The 23,070-nt window shown below is 40.1% G+C and overlaps 1 protein-coding gene across 8 annotated transcripts in view; it reads right to left on the reverse strand.

Annotated features, from left to right (window-relative positions):
- Window positions 1–843: 843 nt before the first annotated feature.
- The window catches only part of TNIK (TRAF2 and NCK interacting kinase), a 363,557-nt gene continuing 341,330 nt past the window's right edge, over window positions 844–23,070 (reverse strand). For 4 of the 8 annotated variants that reach the window (XM_019735248.2, XM_019735239.2, XM_019735221.2 and 1 more), the window contains 10 exons: window positions 20,751–20,915; window positions 18,499–18,610; window positions 17,513–17,683; window positions 15,744–15,887; window positions 13,169–13,303; window positions 9,742–9,842; window positions 7,157–7,306; window positions 5,182–5,341; window positions 4,783–4,922; window positions 844–2,606 (listed from right to left, as the gene is read on the reverse strand). In XM_019735248.2, coding sequence (XP_019590807.2) covers window positions 2,523–2,606; window positions 4,783–4,922; window positions 5,182–5,341; window positions 7,157–7,306; window positions 9,742–9,842; window positions 13,169–13,303; window positions 15,744–15,887; window positions 17,513–17,683; window positions 18,499–18,610; window positions 20,751–20,915 — 1,362 coding nt within the window. In that variant the 3' untranslated portion in view covers window positions 844–2,522. Of the gene's footprint in view, window positions 2,607–4,782; window positions 4,923–5,181; window positions 5,342–7,156; window positions 7,307–9,741; window positions 9,843–13,168; window positions 13,304–15,743; window positions 15,888–17,512; window positions 17,684–18,188; window positions 18,276–18,498; window positions 18,611–20,750; window positions 20,916–23,070 lie in introns of all 8 variants that reach the window. The other 4 variants (XM_074327892.1, XM_074327881.1, XM_074327878.1 and 1 more) reach the window with 2 other exon arrangements.

Consider the following 23,070-nt stretch of genomic DNA (forward strand, 5'->3'; position numbering starts at 1 on the left):
ATGTTCTATGTTGTCACTGTACATACTGTAAACAAGACTGCATTAATATTGTTTTCTTATGAGTTTTTGTTTCAATGAATCTAGATTTTAAAAAATACATTCACAAACTACCTTATGTTTAAACACAATGATTCCCTTTTATTTCTTAACTGTACCCAAAATCCCACAATAAAAAAATCATTTAAAGCTGTGTGTTTCGAACTCATCTCTTAGAAATAAAAACAAAACATAACATAAAAACAAAGATCAGTTTGCAACATAATTTAAAGAAGCTTCTGGTTTAAAATACCACAGCAGCAATATAAAGAGCTGGTGGCAATCACATTCGAGGTTGAGAACCAAATGTATGTTATTTTGTCCACATCGGCATCCAATTATAGTAGTTGCTAAATTCAATCCAAAAAGTTATTGCTGAATTTGTTGCATGGAATTTGTGAAGACAATCTTGTTCAGCAGCAGAATCACAGCAGTAAAAATGAGAACGGGAGGATTTCATTGCCTTTGATTGCTAAAGGGACCATGACGAGGATATCTTGGTGATCGCCTGAAGATAATCCTCAATTCCATTTCTGTGTGCTACCTGCTTAAAATAAATGCAAACGACAACCACCTTACAGGAGGGCATCATCATCATCTACTTCAGAAACCAGTAGAACTCCCCTTCCCTGCCCGCCCTTGCTCAAACCACCAGAATTGAAATGGCTCCATTTTCCTAATGTGTATTTCGTTCTCATTAATAGTATTATCAGCTGCTCTTATATTTAGGCAAAATCAGTAGGATCACAGAATTTTTTTTTTTTTTTTTGTCTGTTTAACTGTTTTCTCCAGAAACAAGCCACATTAGTTTTATTGTTGTTAGATTCTCTTTGCAATTTTTCAGAACAATTTGGTCAACTACTGTTTTGTTTAGAGAATATTAAATACACCTGAGATTGCCAGTTGAGCTCTCTATATGTCTCCTGGAGATAACACTGCTGTGATGAACAGTGAAACAAAACAAACAAAACGAGGTAGGTTAAAACAGGAAGCGCAACACAGATATCATTTTTTTGCAACACCTTGATACCACAGGCAGCCATGCTTGTAGCGTTGGAAAAAAATCCCAGTCACATAAATGTTCAAATCATCTGAGTGAGAGTTTATAAGGACACAAGTCAACCTGAACTAAATACACACGTATCTCTGCACAAATGTTGTTTACCATATGTTGGGTAATTTGGAGGAAGGTAAAATGATTAGGGTTTTAGAATTTTGGCCAAAGCCTTGCTTTCAAGTTCTATAAAATCTGAACCAAGGATGCCTGCTGTGTCTCAAGCAGGCACAGTAGTCTCATCCCTTCTCTCACTAACCCGAGAGAGCGTAAGCAGCTCAGAAACATTTATTGTTATCATTTTCTTCCAGTCACAGTTTTCATCTTGAGAAAGTGGCACCGTCAGGAGAAAGCTGGGAATGACCGGAGCTTGGATGTCATTCATTCCCCAATTCCCAGACAGAAATCAACCAAGTCTCATTCCTAATGAAGTCTAAATTGTGAGACCTCCTTAGCCAGGAGGCTTTGTGCATTTAAAAAAAAAGTGTGTGTGTGTGTACTTATATGTATATTTTAGCTTGTTTCCCCGAAGCTCTTTCTGTAAGACCTCATCTGCCATCCCATCTTATGCCCTGACCTATTGCATAATAGCTGAGGGAGAATTGTGTTATGGTCCCTCAATTGCTAGAGCCAACTCAACTCAATGGCACTACTAACCCATTTAACACACTCCATTCTGCACAGGGCCATATAAAAATAGGGCCTGTCAGACTCACAAAAATGGGAGTTGATTTTATTAGTCTAAGGCTAGTAGTGTAGCCATTTAAAACCTATTTCCCAAAAGAGGGGAAAACTAGTAATTTTCTTAAAAATTCATTAGCTAGTTGCTATCAAACAGCAACCTTTTGGGTTGGTGAAGGCGCAAGAGTTCTAAAATCACCCCACTGTGCAGTTACGGCCTTCAGTGTAAGAAGATAAGGTATATTTATTGTGCTGTGTCTCACCATTTGAAATTGAAAAATTTACAACATATCATATACTTAAAGCTAGCAGGCAGTCAGAATTAAAATGCACTAACTTTCTCAGTATGCATTTTCTCCCCATTCTTACAAAGTAAGGGGGTAAAGAAAAAAGGTAAAAAACAAAACAAAACAAAACTCAAAATCCACCATAACACAGCTTAGTCATAAGAGCACACAATATTTGTTTCTATCCCTAACTCCGAAGGGCACATGTCCATCTCTGTCCACAGACAACGCAGCATTCTTGGGGATCTCCTGGAAATTCCTGCCACCTTTTTCTCTCCTTCTCAACCAGGCTGCAACATTGAAAGATGGACTGTATTGGGACGGGTGGAGGGAGAGGAAAAGGGGAAAGCGGTATGTTCAACCAAGCCTTTTGATTCTGCCTCTAGACTGGCATACGTCCACATGAGTTATGTTCTTTTAAATTAGAAATAACGCCATGAAGATAAGTGCCAAGTGCTCTTCTGTTACCAGTTCATCATGGAATTTCTGTTGAGGGTCATGAAAAACACTTGGCTACTTCCTCCAGATCGCACGGATGCAAAAAATACCTGTTTGAAATTAAAAAGAAGTTAGTTCAACTGCATGGTTTCTTTCCCTCTTTTCTTCAACCGTCCATCCATTTTCTCTCACATGTCCTATCCTTGCCATGTGTCAGCTCTTAGGACTCATTGGCTGGTATTTATGAAGTGCCTTGTCACATATTGCATCCTCCTGCCTTTATTACTGTGATTGTTACTATTCCTTCTTGTGGTCTTGGCCTTCGGGGACAGGGAAGGGGCTGTGTCTTGATTTGTAACATCCTGTGGGCACTCATGTTTTAAAAGGGAGTTTCGTGCTAGGAAAATGTGCTGGATTTCTGGCCTAGGACACAACAGGTCCTTTGTTCATTTTTGGAAAGCCACAGAGGCTGTCTTTCTCTCCCCCATAATGACAACAGAGACGACTTTAGGACTGAAGAGAATCCTTTCAAATTCCCAAAGTCAAGGGGGTGTTTGGGGCCTACTGACTACCATATAACATCAGTTCTCAATTTTTTAAATTAAAACAAATGAAATGGTTGTGGTCAGACAGAGTAAGGTGTTCAATGTCTATTCACTTTGGCATTTCAGGAATTAATGTGTGGCTTCTCTGCTGATGCAGGCTGATCCTAGGCCAAAGGAGATAATGGTATTAATAAGAACCACAGTCCATTAAGTGTGGATCTATTAAATCATTTTATCAAATAATTGAGAGAAGTGAGCAAAACTTGGATTGCTGCTAGCTTGAGTTGAATGTCAATGTACCACTGCCCTGGGAAAATAATATTCTGGAGGTGGCGTAGCTCTTCAGTTGGCCAACAAGGCATTTATTTTGTCACTAGTATAAAGTTTCTGCTACTTCAACTCCACAACTTTTTCAGAAGAATGCTGCCTCTCCCAGTAACTTCTTAGGAAGTTCTGTGGAAATGCTTGTCATTCAGCTCATGCTACCTACGTAAGTCAAGCTACTGTTCGGGTCAATGAATCAAAGCAGAGAAGCACAGAGGACCCACGGTAATATGATGAGGGAAAGAAAGGGCTGCTGTTCTCTCTAGGTTGTGTGTAGTTTGGGCTCTAAACCTCGGGCCCCAGGTACTGGTGTGGTTGGTCCCAGCCTGTTCCTGAGGATGTAGGCATGGCCTGTTGGGGTGGGTCTTCCATGAATTAGGAGGGTGGGAGTCCATGCCTGGATCTTATGATCTCCCAAAACTAGGTGGGGGCTAGAGTTTTACTAGGGGTCCACTCTGTTTTCTGACATACTCTGGTCAGGCTCTGGAACCATCTTCTCACCACCCACAGATGTTGTCCACCCAGACCACACCAGACCAGAGTAGTTGGCCAGGGTTGAATCTGGTCTAGACTCATACCTCTAGGATTGGACTAAGACCAGCCTGGCCTCTGGGGAACTGGCGTGGGCCAAGGGATGTACGTCTGTTCAAGCATCGCATTGTTTTCTACAGGTGTTTATGTCTGCTACTCTGGCGACAGCATTTCTAAATTGGCCATAGTCACAAAGGATAAATTCACAAATGCGGTACAGCTTAGTTACTAAAAACTCTGGGTTAGTCTACAGGGAAGACAAAGGAGAAACGGCCTGGCTGCAGAATACCCTCCTGAGATGACCGATCATGCCAGACGGACACCGCCACTTTCATCGGAAAACAGTCCCCCTATGACATTTCAGAAGAAACATGGCTGGAATGACACAGGACATGGCACTAGTTGAGTTTGTGATTGTGCATTCCTTAAGGAATGGGTGACATTTTAAAAAAGCTTATATTTTTATGTGTCATATGCTTTACATTTAAAGGTGAATATAATGTGATGTGTTAGGTCCTGATAGTGACATTGTGAAAAGTCTAAAAGCAGAATGTAAAGTTGACCCAGTGTGAGATGATTAAAGATGGACCAACTCTTCTAAGTGCTTCGGAGAATTTGGGTGTCTGCTGAGTCATCATAGGGCCCACAGGCCACAAAAGTTACTAAGAGTTCACAAGAAATTTTTAAATGTGTTTGTCTTTTTGGATATGTGACTATCATATTTTGAGGGTTCATATAAATCAAACCAAATAATGCCATTTCAAGATAATATTGATCATTTAACACAGATGTGATTCAAATCAGTATAAAGGAAAATGAAGGTTTCACAGGTACCTGGTGGTCTCTTAAAATGCAAACACTAATGCAAATGTTGAAACGGATTTACCTTATCATTTCTTTCACATAGAAACTTTAACCTTTGAGCTCGCTTATGCATAAATACTCCATCCAAATGTCCTGTTTCCACTGACCGGATCTCAATAGCTTTCTCGCCCCAGCCCATTATCTGATTGGAATGAATGTAAGCTGTCAAAAGGAATTTCCAAAACTGCATTAAAAACATTAGATGGGCAATAACTCACAGCATCTGTTCACATCTTAACCACAAAAATGACAAATGACTTGAGATAAACAGACAAAGCAAGTCTTACAATTGTTATTCACAGACTTTTTTTTTTTTTTTTTTTTTTCTGTGTGTGGAATCAAATGGTTGTTTCACATTTCTTGACTTTCGTTTCATTTGGGGGGTGTAACTGCTGAAGGAGATAAGGAATGGTTAACCTACCCACAGACGTGGGCATTTCTCCCCATTGGAGCACCACATCCTTTGTTATTCGGCCATAGGTGTTTACATACACCCCCTCATCCTCATAGCAAACAAGCATTTCCATCCCATCTGTTTTAGGCAAGATGACAATGGCATGAGGAGTGATATTGCCCTGAATCTAGAAGACAAAGAAAGGTCAGGCATTATTCTTTCTAAAAAGAAGTAAAACATCTTGATTACTAATCTCTAAGAATAGCAAAAAAGAGGTTTTCTTTTCCCATTTTCATTCTAGAGACTGACAATTTGATTGGCTTAACTTAACCAGCAACCTGTCACATACCATGGTAAATACAAACTTACACACTAGGTTGAGATCCAATTTACCTGTTCCTAAAAGTAACAACTCTGGAACACCTACTATGTGCCAAGCACTGAGCCCTTTACACATACAATTTCTAGCCCTTAGAATAGCTCCTCATGGGAGATATCTTTGTCTACAAATGAGGCAACGGCATTTCAGCGGGATTATGTAACTTGACCAAAGCTGCACTCATATTTGGTGGTAGAATTAGAATTTGAGCACAGGTCTCACAGACATTGAAAATCACATGTCTTTCATCTGCTTCCAAAAACGATGAGGAGAATGCAAACCATCTGAATCTGATGGAGACAGCTTACATGGAGCCAAAAGGCGGGACCAAAACATATTCCTACAAAATAGGCTATAAGCATATAACCATAGATTGTTTATCTGCATGTCGAATAAGAAAATAATCCAAATTAATGGTTTGCTTAGAAAAAAATGTAAATTGCGACTCATTAAAAAAAGTCTTACTATTGAAATAAATGTAGATTGACTTGTTCTAGGAAAAGAGACGTGGTGCTGCTGTCATATCCTGGCTGAGAATGTCACGGCAGTCGCACAGGTGCATGGTGGGTAGGGATGAGAGGATCAAGGATGATCGTGGTGATGCTCCAGTCATCTCACCAAGAACATTAGTTGTGAGTTCTGTGTGCACACGTGCACACATGCTGTGAAAAGCTGTAATGCAGCAATGAACGACGTGTGTGTGTGTGTGTGTGTGTGTGTGTGTGTGTGTGATGTACTAAAACAACTTTTTTTTCTAATGTGCTTTTGGGAATAAAGTCTTTAAACTCTCAAACTACCAATTAGCAACAGACTTGGTCTCAGACTTTCCTGATAAATAGTTTGTATGTATGTTAGCCTTGGCGTTACATACAGGAAATGAAGCTTACACTGCATTAATCCTACTAAGTGAAACAACGTGCAGTGTTTTCATTTAAAAGTCATGTTTCAAGCAATGTGTCAGTATAGCAATCTTAGTAGTACAATTTGCAGGGACCCGTGTCAAATACGCTAGCTGCATTACCTCATTTAATGTTGCTGATAACTCTATGGGATAGGTCCTTTTGTCTCCATTTTATAGATGTGAAAGCTGAGGGTTGCAGAGACTGCCTAATGGGTCCATGATTGCAAAATGAATGCATGCTAGAGCCAGGGTACACGTTCCAATGTGTCTGATTTCACTATACGACGCTGTCCTCACGTTGAAAAGAGGAACAAAAATAGCAGGAAAAGGACCATTGGCCTTCTCCTACATAAAATGAACCAATGCTGCTTCAAAAACTGAAAATAGGAACTCCTCTATTGTACTTGCTTAAAATACAGAATTTATGCCCTTGAAGGAAAAACACCATTTGTATTTTAATCTAAAGTCCAATAAGACAATATGTCTAGTAAATGGAAAATAATTACTGTTACGTGTTACTCAGTTGTGAGTTGTCATAAAAATTAAATTTACATGTTTTATTTATTAAAAGCATTGTCTATTTAGTGAAGGCCAAAAGTCCATCTGCTTTACTGACTAGTAAATATTAGTGTGACTTCCAATAAAAATGAGCAAAAGCAAATCTCATTCTACAGACAAGTTGTTGTACAGAGAACCTTGACATTCTGCTTCCAGGAACTTACGTGAGATGGTATGTAGATATCATAAGAGTTTCCTGAATCCACATCAATTACATGGAAACCAGTGTGTGAACCAAAAATAACCTTTAATCTTTGACCTTCTTCTACCGTGAGATCAACAAGCAATGGTTTGTGCTGGAGATCTGCAAAAGACTTTAAAAATCACCCCATGAGTGTACACATCATTCAAAGAGGTTATCTTAATTTTTTCCTGTAGCCATTGCCTGATGGAAGTTAATGTCTGACTTTCTTAAGCTGAAAAGCCAGGAAATTTCTCTTTCAATTTTAGGTCTATTCATATCCTGGCTGTAGGAAGAAGGGTCTAACACCCATTTGTACCCCTTTCTCCACCGCTTGTCTTCCAGGGCAGCGAAGTGGTTTACAGTTGTCAATTTTTGATACTGTCATCATCTATCAAAAACTTGGTGCCTGGGTACTGCTGTTCTTTTCTGTTTATTTATGGCTTTTTCCCTCAAAAGGAGGTCCAGTCATTTCTCTGGTCCCTCTCCTTCCTATGTGACAGCCAGGACCATGCGTGGCCGCTACCTTTTCAGAGACTGCCTGCAGTGGGCAGCAGGGCTAGCTCCGTGCTAACCCTGATCGGATGAATGACACGCTCTGGCTCTGGTCTTCCTCGGGGAGCGAGTGGGCACCAGACTGGTGCTTCCTCTAAATGTAATGCTGAGATCTGAGACTTGGGTTTTGGGCATAGAGAAGGAGATGGGTGTGGAACATCACAAGACTCAAGACTCATCTTTCTTTTTTTTGCATGAGTGTTTATAGCAACTTTATTCATAATTCCTCAAACCAGAAACAACCCAGCTGTCATCAGTTGGCAGGCAAATGGTTCAACAAACTATGGTATGTCCATACTATGGACTACTATTCAACAATAACAAGGAACAAAGGACGGATACGTGCCACAACCCAGATGACTTCAGAGAACTATGCTTAGTCAGCTAGTTGCATTTAACTAGAAAGGAAAAAAAGAGAGCCCCAGCCAAGTTTATCAAGACTCTATGTGTGTGGATCCATAGCTAAAGCTCCAACTGGCTGTCCAGTGTTCTACTGTTTTTCTTTGCTATTATTTAATCATCCTCTACTTTATTGGGCCTTGAAGTCTGGGAAAGAATTTGTGAAACCACAAGTGCCCCGCTGTAATGCCACTGCCCCCTAACAGACACCTCTCTCCTCATCTTTTGCTAACGTCATTGTCACAGTATGGGAGGTCCTAGCCTTACAGCCTTGTCCTAGGGGAGGGCTCGACCCTCTGCCAGCTCCAGTCTTTTTTGTTCCAGTCCTTGCTTTAGCTCTTCCCTCTTTTCAGGCTGGGTGTGACCTGCCGACCAAAGCATTTTGCACTCTTTCATACTTTGGCTAGTAAACTGATGGCAGAACTTTACAACCGGAATGGAATCTTGATTGAAAAGCTTTTGCGGAGAGAGATTTTGGCAGAACAGCAGCACCCTTTTAGCTTTTAGGAGTCGTCCCTTAAGTGTTATTACTAACCTAATACATTCCAAAAATTTTTCCCCGTAAAAGTGGGGTTGTGGAGGGGAGCCCATTTCCACTGATGAATCTATCTTCCTGAGAACATCACAAATGAGCCCCTTGCGCTAAGGGAACAAGAAAGAAGTGGGTGATGCAGCCCTGAAGAGGGCCTAATAATGTTCCCAAGGCAGCTTCGGCCTTCACATAGCATATGTGGCAGGAAAGAATACATAAAAGGTCGAAGGGAATAATAGTCAAAAGTGGGGGAAAAGTGAGGGGCAACGAGATATCAAGAAAGAAAGAGATACAGGCAGGAGAGAAAATGAACAGAAGATAAAATCACATTGGCTATGGATAGACTATGTAGAGCTGAAAACACTGGAGGGCCCCCAAGAACTGGTCCTTCTGGTCTCTGGGGGTCAGCTTACATGATCTGGGGTCAATGGGACTAGCATATTCCCATCCCACTCCTGTTGAATCTCATGACTGATCGATCAGTCTGACCACGGTGGGTAGAGACTCAGACAAAGTAAAAAAATGAAAAAGTCATCAAAATGGAAGCACACAGAGAAACGAGGACAATTTCAGATGTGACTACATTCAGCCTTCATTTCAGAGAAATCCAATCGCCTTGGGGATATGGAGCATCAAGTGAGTTTTAAGGACTGTACCCTAAAAGGCTTATGAGGATTATAAGATTTAGAGACTCAGTTCGACCTGGAAACTCAATGCTGCGGTTGATTTGCCTTTTTCAGATAAAGTATCAGACAGTGCCCTAGTTAGGTGGCTGTCTAATGAATCTCATTGCCTTAGACCACAATCAATGATTTGCCCGGGAACCATTCTGTACTAAATGCCACTTGGAGATGATGACTCATAGACCTGGAATGGAGGAGGGCATACCCCAATTTTCTAGCATTTAAATAGTCTTTCCTTTCAGAATAATAAATCTAAGAGTTCCTATACTTTTTAAAGAGGTTTATTATACATAGGAATATTAATTAATATTAGTCTATGTGCAAAACAGACCATTTTGTTAACTGGTAGAAAACTAACATAAAAAAAGGTCCTTTTTAGGTAATCGCATGCCTGCTTACCTTAAATGCCATGAACTTATGATATGGTTTAGGAGCCCACGCATATATCTCCACAGCGTTCTTTAAGGCAATCACCAAGAATTTGATCCTTTCATATTTAACTATAATATAAAAATAATAAATTAAAGAAGTATATCAATTTATTCAAGTTTTTGTATTAATGAATGTGTAAGCCACAATATGCAAATATACATGTTAAACCATAATTGAGGGTGACACTGCTGGTGTGGGATTTTTCTCATAGATACCGATTTAACTTCCTTTAGTGTGTTTGGTTTGCAGTATACATAGAGCCTTTTGCTTTACATTGAAGGTTCTTTCTTGATCTAAAGATGGAACTGGCTTAGGACTATCTTTAGCCACTAAGTCTTGATGTGAACTATTCATTGTAATAAGAATCTGCATAATATCCCTTGATGTTTCCTTGCTTGGCTTTTATGTTCACCCACATGTAAGCAGCTGAGACCTGGTAGAAAAATTAGGAAATGAATAGAGACATAAAGGCTGCTGTTGCCTTATTATTCAAAATTGAATTCTAATTTTTATGAATTTTATAAGGGATTAGTGCCCTTATAAAAGGGACCCTAGAAAGATCCCTCTCTCCTTCTGCCATGTGAGGGTGCAGTGAAAAGGTAGCTGTTTATGAACCAGGAAGAGGCCCTCACCAGACACTGGATCTGCCTCTACCTTTATCTTGGACTTCCCAGCCTCCAGATCTGTGGGAAATAAATTCCTGTTGTTTATAAGCCACCCAGTCTGTGATATTGTTAAATAGTTCAAATAGACTAAGACAGTCCATATGGCTGTCATTTTCTTTGTACCACATCAGAACAAACAGAATATTCTGTCCTAAAGAAATTGGAGAGCCCAGGATAACTGACCAAATTCTTGCTCTCAGATCTTTTTCTGTAGCAGGCCCCTTCTGTTTATACATTCTGTCTTTAGTACACGTTCGACTACTTCTTTAGCAATTTATTTATATATTTCTAATATATAATGTTATTTCTTGATCTTTTTCAGTTATAGATATTATCTACTGACTTTGTAGTATGGAAAGGATTTAGTCTCTTATAACCATCTCCTCTTTCTACCGTGTTTCCCCAAAAATAGGCCCTAGCTAGACAATCAGCTCTAATGTGTCGTTTGTAGCAGAAATTAATATAAGACCTGGTATTATATTATATTGTACTCATTATATTATATTTATTATATTATATTACATTATATTATATTATATAAGACCCAGTCTTATATTATAGTAAAATAAGACCAGATCTTATTTAATTTTTTGCTCCAAAAGACGCATTAGAGCTGATTGTCCGGCTAGGTCTTATTTTCGGGGAAACACGGTAGTACTCTCTCTTAAACACACACATTTCTTCCTCTCCCACACCCTCGATATAGTTATATTTTTAATTTTTGGTTACATCAACATTTTGTGTAAAAAATTATTATTGTTCATTGAGGAGGCACATAGTAAACCGTAATTATAATTCCTTTCTTCTTTTCCCTCATTTTTTTCATATCCACATTTTCTACGTATTTATCTCTAAGCACATGTGTTTACTTTCTGCTAGTGCTGTAAATGCCTTCAACACAGTCAAACATGACAGGTAATCTATTAGTAAATTTTTATTTCTCTGGGAGGTACCTCTTCTTGAATCCTCCATTGTTCTACTCTTCTATCTATCTATCTATCTATCTATCTATCTATCTATCTATCTATCTATCTATCTATAATATTTAGAGATCGAGAGAGAGAGAGAGAGAGAGAGAGAGAGAGATCTGTTGGCTTCTGTTTTCTTGGAGAACTCTGGCTAATACAGATGGGCTGTAAAATACTAGGTGAAAATAATCTTTCCCTCAAAATTTTGAAGCCTTGCTCCACTGTTATCTAATTTTCTAGCATTGCTGTTAACTCCCAGGCCACCTGATTCTGGGTCTATTATATGTAAACTTCATTTATTTACTTATAATATGGAAGCTTTAAAGACTTTCTCATTTCCTGGGTACTGAAATATTCTTATGTTTTGTTGTGAGTCTTTTTTTTTCATCCACGATACTTTGTATTCAAATGAATCCTTTTAATTTGGGATTTCAAGATCTTAGTTATAAGCATTTTTCTTATATTCTTTCCCTGATACTTTCCTCCCCTTCCATTTCTTATTCTATCTTCCTAAAACTCATGTTACTTAGATTTTGAACCACTTGGACTGACCTTTTTATTTTCTTAACTTTTCTTCCCCCCCCCCCACGCCCTTTTCTTTTTGTTCTACTTTCTAGGAGATGTCTCATCTTTATCTTCTAACATATCTATTACATTTTAAAATTCTTTCCAATATATTTTAATTTTCAAGATTTTTTTCTTGGTCTCTGAATGACTTCCCCCAACTCTGTTCCACATTTTTTAAGTAGCCCCTATTCTTCTTTTATGGAAACGGTTTTTATAAGTGCCCTGAAGTTATTATAGTTTCTTTCTTTAAAATTTTACTTCACTCCTCATTATCGTTGGTTTCTCTCAATTCCTTTCTTTCTATTTAAGTTCCTTCCTATTAGTGTATTTCCCCACGTCTGGTATAGGTGGGTTTATCAACTGCTGGGCTTCACTTTAAGAAGTCAGACAGCAAACTTATTTTCATGGCATTTCAAATATTAGTACCTGAACATCTTTTCTTTCTGGCCATTTAGCTTCTCCAAAGGCAAATCTTTCAATCTCTTGCTTGGGAATTTAAGCTTATCTGTCAACATTTGGGAACTAAACAGGGGATGAAGGTGTGTGTGTGTCCTCACAATCCAGTATTCCCCAACATTAGAGTGGCTGTGCCAACCTTGCATCTTCTGTTTCACTGGGGGAGGGAGATGGCCTGACTGGCTTCTGGAAGACTTGCTGCTCATCAACTTTCTAACAATCCTCTTATTTTCAGTTTGACTCTACACTTCCACCTCAGATACATCTGGGGCCTCAGGTCCTGGGCCTTTCTGGGCTCTGTTAAGTGACTGAATTTATTTTGATGAATGTACTCACTGAAGACTTAAATTCATCATTTACTGGTTGTCTAGGTTTTTATTTAGTCATCTAACTACTCTTGTTCAATTTTGTTGACATCTTAGTTGCTGGTTTCTCTTCTCCTGGTCCCTTTGTCCTTGTGGGTTTATGGCACTTTCATTCCTTCATTGTCATTTTAGGGGGTGGGAGTGGATTTGAACGTTTACACTGGCGCTTAGGACTTGATTCAGAATTCATCCTTTGAACTTCATCCATCTGACTTTTTTGGGGAAATAATATAAGTATACTTAAGGATTCAGCAATGTCTTAAAAACTGGTCACAAATGCATCATTAATATCTGACATTTAAAAAAAACCTCAATGAAACTAAACTAAATAATTCTCATTGAGTATAAAACAATTCCATGTTTTGAGACTTACCAACTTTGTAATGTATACAGCCTTCCAAGTCCCCAACGGTGATCCAGCCTTGTTTCTTTTCCACTTCTGGGTCATTGTGTAGGATTCTATTTCTTAACCATGAAAGATAGTAAACGCGTAGCTTGTTCTTCTTTCCTGTTGAAACAATAGAGCTTTAATTTCTAGCCCGTGACAGCTTTTTCTTTCAATCCTTCCCCACCTCCATTTTATTTTATTCATTAATTTTTATTTATAATTGTGTATATGTGTGTGTTTGTGTGTGTATCCCCAGCATCATCAAAGTGTTGTCTCTGCCAAGACTTATGATTAAAATAGCTTCAAGTATTCTAGACAAATAACCATTTTATAATTTGTTTTTACCTTCAGGTGGTTTCTTATTTGAGCAAGCTGCTCTTAGTCTCTCAACACAAAGGGCAGTGTCTGCTGAACTCAGTAAGACCTAATTCTGTAACAGAATGGTTGATCGTAGTTCTAGACTATTCTAGATCTAATTACATGAAGAGGTGTTGACAACTGGACATTGTAGCATACTTATGTGTAGCTGCCTTCCCCTCGCTTTCTAACCTAACAGCATATGTTAATGGAGAGCCTCTTATTTGCCTCCTCAGTTACTTTAAAGATGATAGCTGGTAGTAGTTTTATTTTACCTGATAACCAAAAAGGGAATTTTATAAGGAGATAAGAGAAACAAGTTCAATGGAGGCAATCTGGGCTTAGAAAATAACCATGCTGAGATCACTGAAAGGAATACCAAACAAAAATAGGAAAGGAGAAAAAGATATATACCTAGAAAAAAACTTAAAAGTTCCCTTTGGTAAAGTGATCCTGGAATAAAGAATTACTAGTATGATAGGAAAGCATCTTAAAAATACTGAAGAGTACCCATGGAACAAAATTTAATATACTCCACGAGATTATCTGTGTATCAGATAAGAAAAGGTCCCTTGGAATGGCTCTTTCTAGGTGATCAGAAATTTAGGCCTGTCAGCTTTACTTCTTGGGTACTTATTTTCCTTTGATTTCCTCTTAGGCATCAAAAGATGTTTTATATTTTACAGATGTGATATATACCAGAAGACCATTAAGGCACTGTACACTAGATTTGACCGGAGAATATATTTACAACTTAAATTACAGAATGATTGTGCAGTTACTGTTCCTTTTCGTAACCAAAAGCCTAGCTTATGTACTGGTCACAATAGCTAGGATAGGCAAGAGAGCTAGTGCTTCTTCCGTGCTATGCCAATACAGGCCTGAGGGCAGTTCAAGAATCTTTTGCTCCTATTTTCATTTTCTTCTTTCCCCATCCATGCCTCATGATAAGAGGATATGCTTACACTTTAAAAAATGGGAGTGTGTCATTAACAACATAAGGAAGTCTGAACATGAATTTTCTGGTATCATTTCCACTTTGGGTAGGTGACTGGCAGATGTATGATTTAAAATCTGATTTGCTAGTGTAGCAATCAAGAAGGCAATTAACCAGAACACTGAATTAAACTCAAATGATAATACGAGAAAAATTTACTTGGTTAACTATTATGTGGGGAGAATAAAAAGAAATGAAACTGAACATTCAGTGGAAAGGTAAAAGAAAGAGGGAATTATAGCATCAAGTGGAGGCATTTTTTCAAAATAGAAGTACAGCGGAAGAGTTAAACTTTATTCAAGGTTCAATCCAGCCACGCTGTATTGTCTCTGCAAAACAATGGCTGAATGTCGAGTCACGGTTTTCAAACTTGGCTGCATACTGGAAACACCTCAGGAGCTGTGAAAGCAATGGATGCCTGGGACTCACTCCAAGAGATTCTGACCCACTGGTCTGGGGTGCATCCTGGACCTTTCATATCGCCACAGGTGGCTCTCATGTGCAGTGGTACAGCTGGTTTCATACTGGATAGGAGGGGTACTATTTATTAAATTCCTTCAAACACCATCACAAAGAAAAAAACTTTCAATAAGCAGACTCTCTCAGGTTTCATTTTTGACTTTTCAGCAATAAGGCCTTCACTTCTGTCGCTATTTTTTTTTTTTAAAGCTCCTTTTGGGAACCAGAAAGCTGCAGCGTGTAGCAGTAATGCTCCCCACATTCCAACCTTTGTGCAGACTCAATCACCCCGTGGGCCAGCTGTACTTGCTAAAACATCAGTAGACTATAAGCTAGAGCAGTTCTTGTGAGAAAAGAGACCTGAGAAATACCTGCTTATAAAACTTCCCACTCCCAGAAGCCTACATTTTGATATTCGCCATCTGAGAGTAGATAGCAATGACCGGAGTGAAGAAACCTTAAAAAGATCCTTGCTGGGTCCTGGCGGATGTTAAAGGCCTATAAAGATACCACCGTCATGGTATGTCCCTGCCTCATTCAGACTTCAAGCTGGGGTGAGAGGCTTCCCTTTGGAGGTCAGAATGTCCAGAGTTACAAAATGAGGGTGGTCTCACTCTGGCTATACTGCTATCATTTATTGTATCGCTTGATAGCTGGGAAAGGCAGAACTTACTGTTTCTTTAGAAAGGAAGTGATCATCTTTCCCACCTGTGCAGACCTGGAGGACTGGTCATCCTAGTAACATACCTGATATTGTCACGAGGACATTCAGTCCCTCTAGCACGTCCATCTGCTGAAACCGCCTCCGGTTGATCAGATTATAGACTTTGCCTTGCCCACTTCGGTCCAAAAGCATCAGGCCATTTTCAGTTCCCACCAGGAGGTTTACACCTGCAAATTTAAGAAGCACCCTAAGACTGACTTTTTACGGGCTTTAACCATCTGCATCCGAGGTCCCTGTAAAACCTAAAAAACTGTGCCTTGTAAATATAAACTAATGGGCAAGTAGGTCTTGCAGCAGGGAGTGCAGAAGTAGCTCTGACATAGTAATTAAAGCACTATATCCTTGGTAATGAAATTAATTTTCTTTATAAAGTGGTAGCAGCATTTATTACATCTAGCCATTTATTACCTAATATAGAGTCCTTCCCAAAAGTGTTAGGCATAGCTGTGATACTACCACAATGTGCCTTTGTTCCTTTCTTGTAACACTCACCCCTTTCTTGGCTCTCTATAAATCCCACCTCAAGAGTTTCAAAGGTTCACCTTCATCCCTATTCATGCAGTGATTTATAGTCTATTCACCTTTAACATAGAACAGAGTGCCCCATTTTCATACCCACTGGAAGAAAAGCCCTTTCTCCCAAAGGGGTCAATAACTTGAGAGTCACAGAAATACTGACTACACGGAACTTCTCAGGTATTTAAATCTAGTCCAGCCCAACTCCCGCGCAGTAATCCCTATCACAAAAGCTCTGGCAGGTAAGTGGCCTTATCTGGATAGCTAAAATTCATCCCTAGGCAAATTATACCCCCCACCCCAAGACATAACATGCACACTGAGACGTCCACTGCGCAATTCACTATATTCATGAACAGGTAACTTTCTAACTTCTCTTGCTTGCTGTGCATCGATCTTCAGAGGAACATGAATGACTGCTCTTTCGTCTACATAGTATTCAATATTAAACACGCCTGTCTTGTTGTTTTATAACTGTCTCTTCTCTAGAGGACAGAGTCTTCCCTCCATCACATCGCGCATGAAAGAGCTTTTGGGCTTCACAGTCTTTCTCGCTAACATCTCAAATGCTTTTGTGCTTATAAAACAGTGGCACCCCAAATCAGGCCTAGTACTTTAGATGGGGTACAGCTGGGCCAAGTCTTTCCTTGGTCTATACATGACCATCATGCTTATAACAACACAGACCAGGACTGTGATAAACTCTCATCACTCCTATACTGAGTTAGAGGTCAGCTAAGATCTTTTTCACAAGAACTGCAGGTTGATGTTTTGAACTAAATGAAGGTTCATCATTTGTTGTCCTTTTCTTTTACTTTTGGGTTGTCCTTTTCAATTTGATCTTGTGACTACTAGTGGCATGGCCTTTGGCAATTTACTAAAATACGCTGGGTAGAATTTTTAGCTGTGAAATGGAGGTAAAGCCATTCTTCTCCTTGTGGGATGTTGTATGGATCACAGGATGTGGGGTACATCACACAGTGCTGGGCACACTGTGTGTGTGTATTGAGTAGTAGATAGTTCTGTTGTTGGCTTTAGTCGATCACTGTTACGTGACAAGGTCATTCTGAATCTCATTTTGTTACCCTGAGTATTAGGGTGTCAGTTCTTTCTACATATAAAATTGCTCTTGATCTCTCCTGAGGCCAAGGCCGTTCGTTCTAAGTCAGGTTTCTAACACCCGTGATTACAGCAGTGCTCTTCTGATGACGAGATCCACAGGCTTTAAATGTCTGAGCGTCAATTCATTACTGAGTGGTGAAAAGCAGCAACTTACCCCACAGAGCTGCACAAAGTATTTCTGAATTGAATCGTTTCTTGTATTTTCTGATTTCCGGTGTGTCGCTATGAGGCCGAATGTTGGTTGGGTTTACGTTTACCACTGAAATCTTTCTTGCTTCATTGAGTTTGGCCTGTTCTTGCCTAAGAAGTTCACTAGTAAACAGAGCTTTGAGAAAAAGAATCAGAGAAGTCAGTGGCATCTTATAAAATAACCAGTGGAGATACGGAGAAGGGCTTCAAAACACAATGATTTCTTCTCATTTAGTGCACGTTATATATTATAGCAAAGGCAAAGAAACTCTGGCACTCTGCATATTTCATATTTTTTTAGTAGAATAAAGTACAAGTCATTCACAGATGCAGTATTTTATCTATTAGTAAAACAGGCTTATCGACACTACTTGAGTAGGGAATTGATATTCATCTCAAAAAATTAAATGCACCATCCCCATCTCGTGTAATATATGCAGAAAGATGTACTTTTTGAATTTCCACATTATCAATTGCCAAAGTGGCCTCAGTTGAGACTGATGATTAGTGAATTGCAGAAGTCTAGAAAGCAAGACTCGTCTTGAAAGCAGCCAGACTTTTGCGGTGGGAAGCACACACGTAGAACTCAACACAACGCAACACGCACTGATGAAGTATCTACTGCGTGCACAGCATTGTACCCAGAAATTGCTTTTGAGAAATAGGTGGGAAGTTTGGAGATCTCTGAGGGACAGCTTTTCCTAGGGCCCCTGGATATCTCTGGGTTCCTACCAGAAGCAAAATAGAAGAAACGAAAGAAAAATGGAGAGAAAGAAATTTGTTTCAGGAACCCTACAAAAATAATAATTAAAAAAAAGTCTTCCCTTTAAGGCGGGGACTAAGCAGTAAACGGCTTAACTATTGAACTAATGATGATGATGATTTTTTTATCAGGCCATACCAAAAGGGAAAACCAAGCTATTTCTAAAACATCGGGGCCTTCTAGCTTACCCGTGGCTGATGAGTCTTCATCCTCTTCGTCTTCATCAGTGGGAGATGTCTGGTACACTCTGGGGTCCACAAAAGGGGTGAAGGAGGCTTTAGTGCTGCTTCCCATGCCATACTAGTCAATAAGCAAGAAGATTAAGAAGAGCAGGTGAATAAATGCTGCAGCAACAAACAAAATGCTAACAATACTTTGCTTGGGCTTGAAAATAACGACAGACTCTTTAGTCTATCTCACCGTTCACACTGGAACCCCTAGTCAAAGTGTGTGCCTCTCTCTCCAGCTTGTCCTGGTATCAGTCATTCACTAGCCACTCTGCCTTTGCAAGGTTTCATTCATTACCAGACTGCAAGAGTGGCAGTGAGCAAATTGTATTTTGCACCATTTGTAGCACCTTAATATCTGTGGCGATGGCTGTGGTGACAGAGCTTATGTCTCCCTTGAAGTAAAAGCAATTTCACATGGACCAAATATTCTTAAGAAAGGCTGACACAATTGGTAATAAGTTAAGTAAGCTTGTCCACACAGCAGTGCTTCATCCTGAACACCTTTGACCAAAGGTCCCTCCTCTGGGGGCCGTTGGGCCCTTCCACACTGGCCTGGTGATGCAGGTAAATTGGTGTTGGCTCAAGGAGCCTTCAAATCTTTAATTCAGGAACCATTTTTTCCCAGGGATTATGATTTTTTTCTTCCCATGTGAGTTCCCTTAAAAGGATACTTACATTTACATGCCTAATTTGGGGGACTTCATGAAGATACTAGGTTTGCAGACAATGCACCTTGAGGGCTTATTTAAAAAATAAATCTCAAGGGCGTGGACAGCATCATGAAACATGAAGTCAGAACTAGACTACTGAACAGTAAACTGAATTATCAGGGCTTCGTGTCACGATATTCCACATTTGAGTTTTGCCAAAGGCGCTTCTTCAATAATCAATCTCCCCATTTTGTCTGTCATCTCCATTCCTTCTATTATATGCAAGTTCTCTTAATATCATAGAGACCTGCATTTAACTTAAGAAGCACCTCTTTTTTGATAAATGTCTGTACCTAAATTTTTAGTTTTGAACTTTATTATTAGCTTTTTATTTAAAAATAAAACCAACAATCCAAGACCCCTAACTATATAAGGAGAAAACCACAAAAATCCAATCTGATTTAATTCAAGATTTCCCCTCCAGCTATGAAAACAAAACCATTTCATCCTCCACAAGTTAGGACTCCTCCTTCCAAACAGAGCATGTTCACGTACACCCTTTCCTTTGAGCCTTAGAAGAAGTCTCTGATGGAGGAGGTGGGCAGCTACTAATATTTCCACTTAAAGCTGGAACAGCAGCAGAATTTGAACAGGGGTCCAACCCCACGGAGTCCTCCTTGGTACCCACAGAGGTGTGCAGGCAGAAAAATACCTGCCCACACTGCATGAAGCTGTAATAGGACGTGACACTTTCTAATACGCCTCTGTGTTCTTTTCCTCTGGGCAAACAAAGCTTATCTGCTCTATAACCTTAGAATTCTAAGGGTGCATCATAAAAAGTTAGTGTGTAGACAACATCAAATCAATAGTGCACATGCTTTATGAACACATATAGTGCGTGTGATTCACGTGATACTCATGAAACATGATCAGGTACTGTGAACTCATCAGAGCGCTCAGTCTTGGTCACGACATGTACGACCACTGCCTAACAGATTGTGTTTCTTGGGGCTTTCCCCCTGCACTCTTTCTATATAGGAAAGATAATATCCCATTTCCCCCTTTCTCTTGCAAGTTGGAGTTTAGGAAGATGAACACTTTCAGCATGTATCTATTTATTGATTTTTATTTTTCATAAATAAGTCATTTAGACCTCATTTCATTTACGTCAAACATAGTTTGACTAAATTAATGTAAATATGAACCTCAACTACTGGCCTTGGAATTTCTTTAGGCTAAAGTTTCTATCACTGGCCCGGCAGAGAGGAGGTCCCAATTCTGCTCCTAGCTCTGTCACAAATCAGCTGTGTGCCTTAGGCAAGGCTCTTAACCTCTCTGAACCTCAGTATTCTCATCTGTGAAAGCAAGTATTGGTCCTGATGAGAGCTGAGAACTTTTCACTGCTCTGCTTCTATGGTTTCCTCCATCTGAGTATGTGCTCTACAGTAGAAACCAACCAAACACGTTTCTAGCTTGGCAAAGCCTCGTTCTTGAAGAGAGCCGGGTTTCAGAACCGCCTGAAGGAGAACAGAGCTGTGGTGGCTATTGCCCAGCACCTACTTCAGTCCCGGTGTCCATCTCCTGCGAATGGGTGGAGACGCGCCCCAGGCCCTCAGTTGGGGTCCCAGCCGGGGAGTGACTCTGCTGCACCAGGTCAGGGAGGTTGATGTGGCCAGCGAAGCCATTGCTGTCACTGTGGCCAGATCGCTTCTTCTCTCCAGATGTCTGAGGGGGTATAACACATGGTGGGTATTAGAGCGGGAGGGCAAAGGTCACAGAGTGATATCACCCCTCACACAGCACAGGCACAGTGGTCTTCAAATCGACCCACTGGAGTGTGGGAAGATAACATTCAAATTTCTATTTTACCTAAGAAAATAAGAAAGAAGTTAAGCTTTGCTAATATTTAGTTTGTGGATTGACCCTGAGGCTTTATGCTGCTGTACGAGGGACAGTCAGGGGTCACATAGGATGTGGGGGTTCCCTGTGGGAAGGCAGGAATGCTGCAGATGGAGGGGCTGAGTGGGACCCACACTTAACAAATATTTGTGTGTGTCTGTGCCTGCACTACTGTTAACTGGATTTACAGATCATGTTACCAGGTTATAATGACACAAACCCACGAAACAGACACATGCCCTAAAATCTTGCTGAAAAGAAGCGATGGGATGAGATAATGCTAATAATCCATGTACTCCAAGAAAACGCAGAGATGATACCCACTCATAGGGTTCTCTGTCAGTCACAGGGTCATAACAATGATTAACTAATCAGACCTGACAGGAGATACCCAGAAAACATGGAAATGATCTAAAGATTATCTGAAAATATGGATTTACACCTACTATCACTAATGTTGAATCTCTCAGTGATTAACTGTGGTGCCTTACGACAGCACCTACTAAAAAAAAAATGAAGCCATCATGACTAGTAAAGCTTTTGAAATGCCATTTATGGCATCCCCTTTTAGTGCCCTTTAGGGGTATTTTATAATGTGTGTATGTTTTTGCAATAGGCAAATGCATGATCTGTAAATAAATAAATATACTGTATTATGTGGCATGCTCTAAAATTTTTACTAATAGGGTTTCATGATCTAACAAATCATAAATCACTGCTTGGCAGAGCAAAGCCTCCTTCCAAAAACCCCAGGGAAGAAATACAGGCTTAAAAGGCAGCTCTGCTCCCTAAAAGCCAGTGCCTACATTGTATGTAGTCCATGCTGGTATTGTGCTTCCTAATTTCACATTTATGCAACTAGCTCACTGAGGATTCTCAGAGCAGACCTGACTAAGTAATGATTCCCTTCCTTGTCTTTTCTGTCTTCCATTCATTTACCCAACATTTCTGAGTGCCTACTAAATGTGAAGCATTTTGCTGAACATGCAGGAATCAGCCAGAAACAAGGCAGATGCACCCCCTGCCTTGTTTGGGGTTGGCTGGCGTGGGCAACGGTTCATGCTGTTTCTTTGACCACCGAACGGGTCTGGCCTCTTCTTTCCAGAACCTGTCCTAGTCTTGCAATTACAGTTCTGCACCTGCCTCTGGCTGGAAGGGAAAGGAGGCACTTTTCTTTTTTCTGTTTTGCAAGACGAAATAGACTCCCAAGTTCCTGAAAGGGGTGCATGGAATTGATATTACCAGGAAGCCTGAGCAATAACCAGAAAGCCTTAGTGCCCTCTACGTCTCTTGGTAACATGCTCCTGGCCTGTAAACTGTCCCAGAGAGGGGCATTATCTGATTCGTTTTGTCACAGTGCTCATCTGAACATTTCATCTTCTAAACAACATTTTGGGGGTTCTGTCATAATTTATTTTATTGTCTCCTGTTTTATGTTTTATTTGTACTGGGCAGCTTCTACCTTCTTCTAACTTCTGTTCAAATACTAAAACGCTGCTTAGCATTCCCCCCCAGCTTTCCAGTCGCATCAATCACACATTGTCTCTTTAGAGTTTTGCAGTCTCTCTTCTATCAGCAGCATTCTGCCTCAAGCCAAAAACGGATGCAGACCCATTGGTTTTCCAAAACCGGAAGTGGCTCATGAAGGGAAGTGGCTCAGATGGTGAGAAGCCTGAAGGAATCAGCAATGACCCCTGAATCTTTCCACTCCTGAGTCATCATCCTTTTGTTCATTCAACCAGCACCTCCTCAGAATTAAATCGCTTCCTTATGCCAGGCCTTCTGCTGGGAACACAAAGAGAAGTGGACAACTGTCCTGCCCTCCAGGACCTAGTCACACAGCCCCCAAATCTCTACAATCTTTGTGCCCTTCCCGTTCCCGTGGGGGTGGGCACTAAAATGTTCCGACGCTTGGGACCGTGCTAAACACACTGTGTTTACATCCTCACAGCACCACGGCCTAGCTTCCATTATCCCATTT

The sequence above is a fragment of the Rhinolophus sinicus genome, linkage group LG01 (assembly GCF_036562045.2).
Source record: "Rhinolophus sinicus isolate RSC01 linkage group LG01, ASM3656204v1, whole genome shotgun sequence".
Lineage (NCBI taxonomy): Eukaryota > Metazoa > Chordata > Mammalia > Chiroptera > Rhinolophidae > Rhinolophus > Rhinolophus sinicus.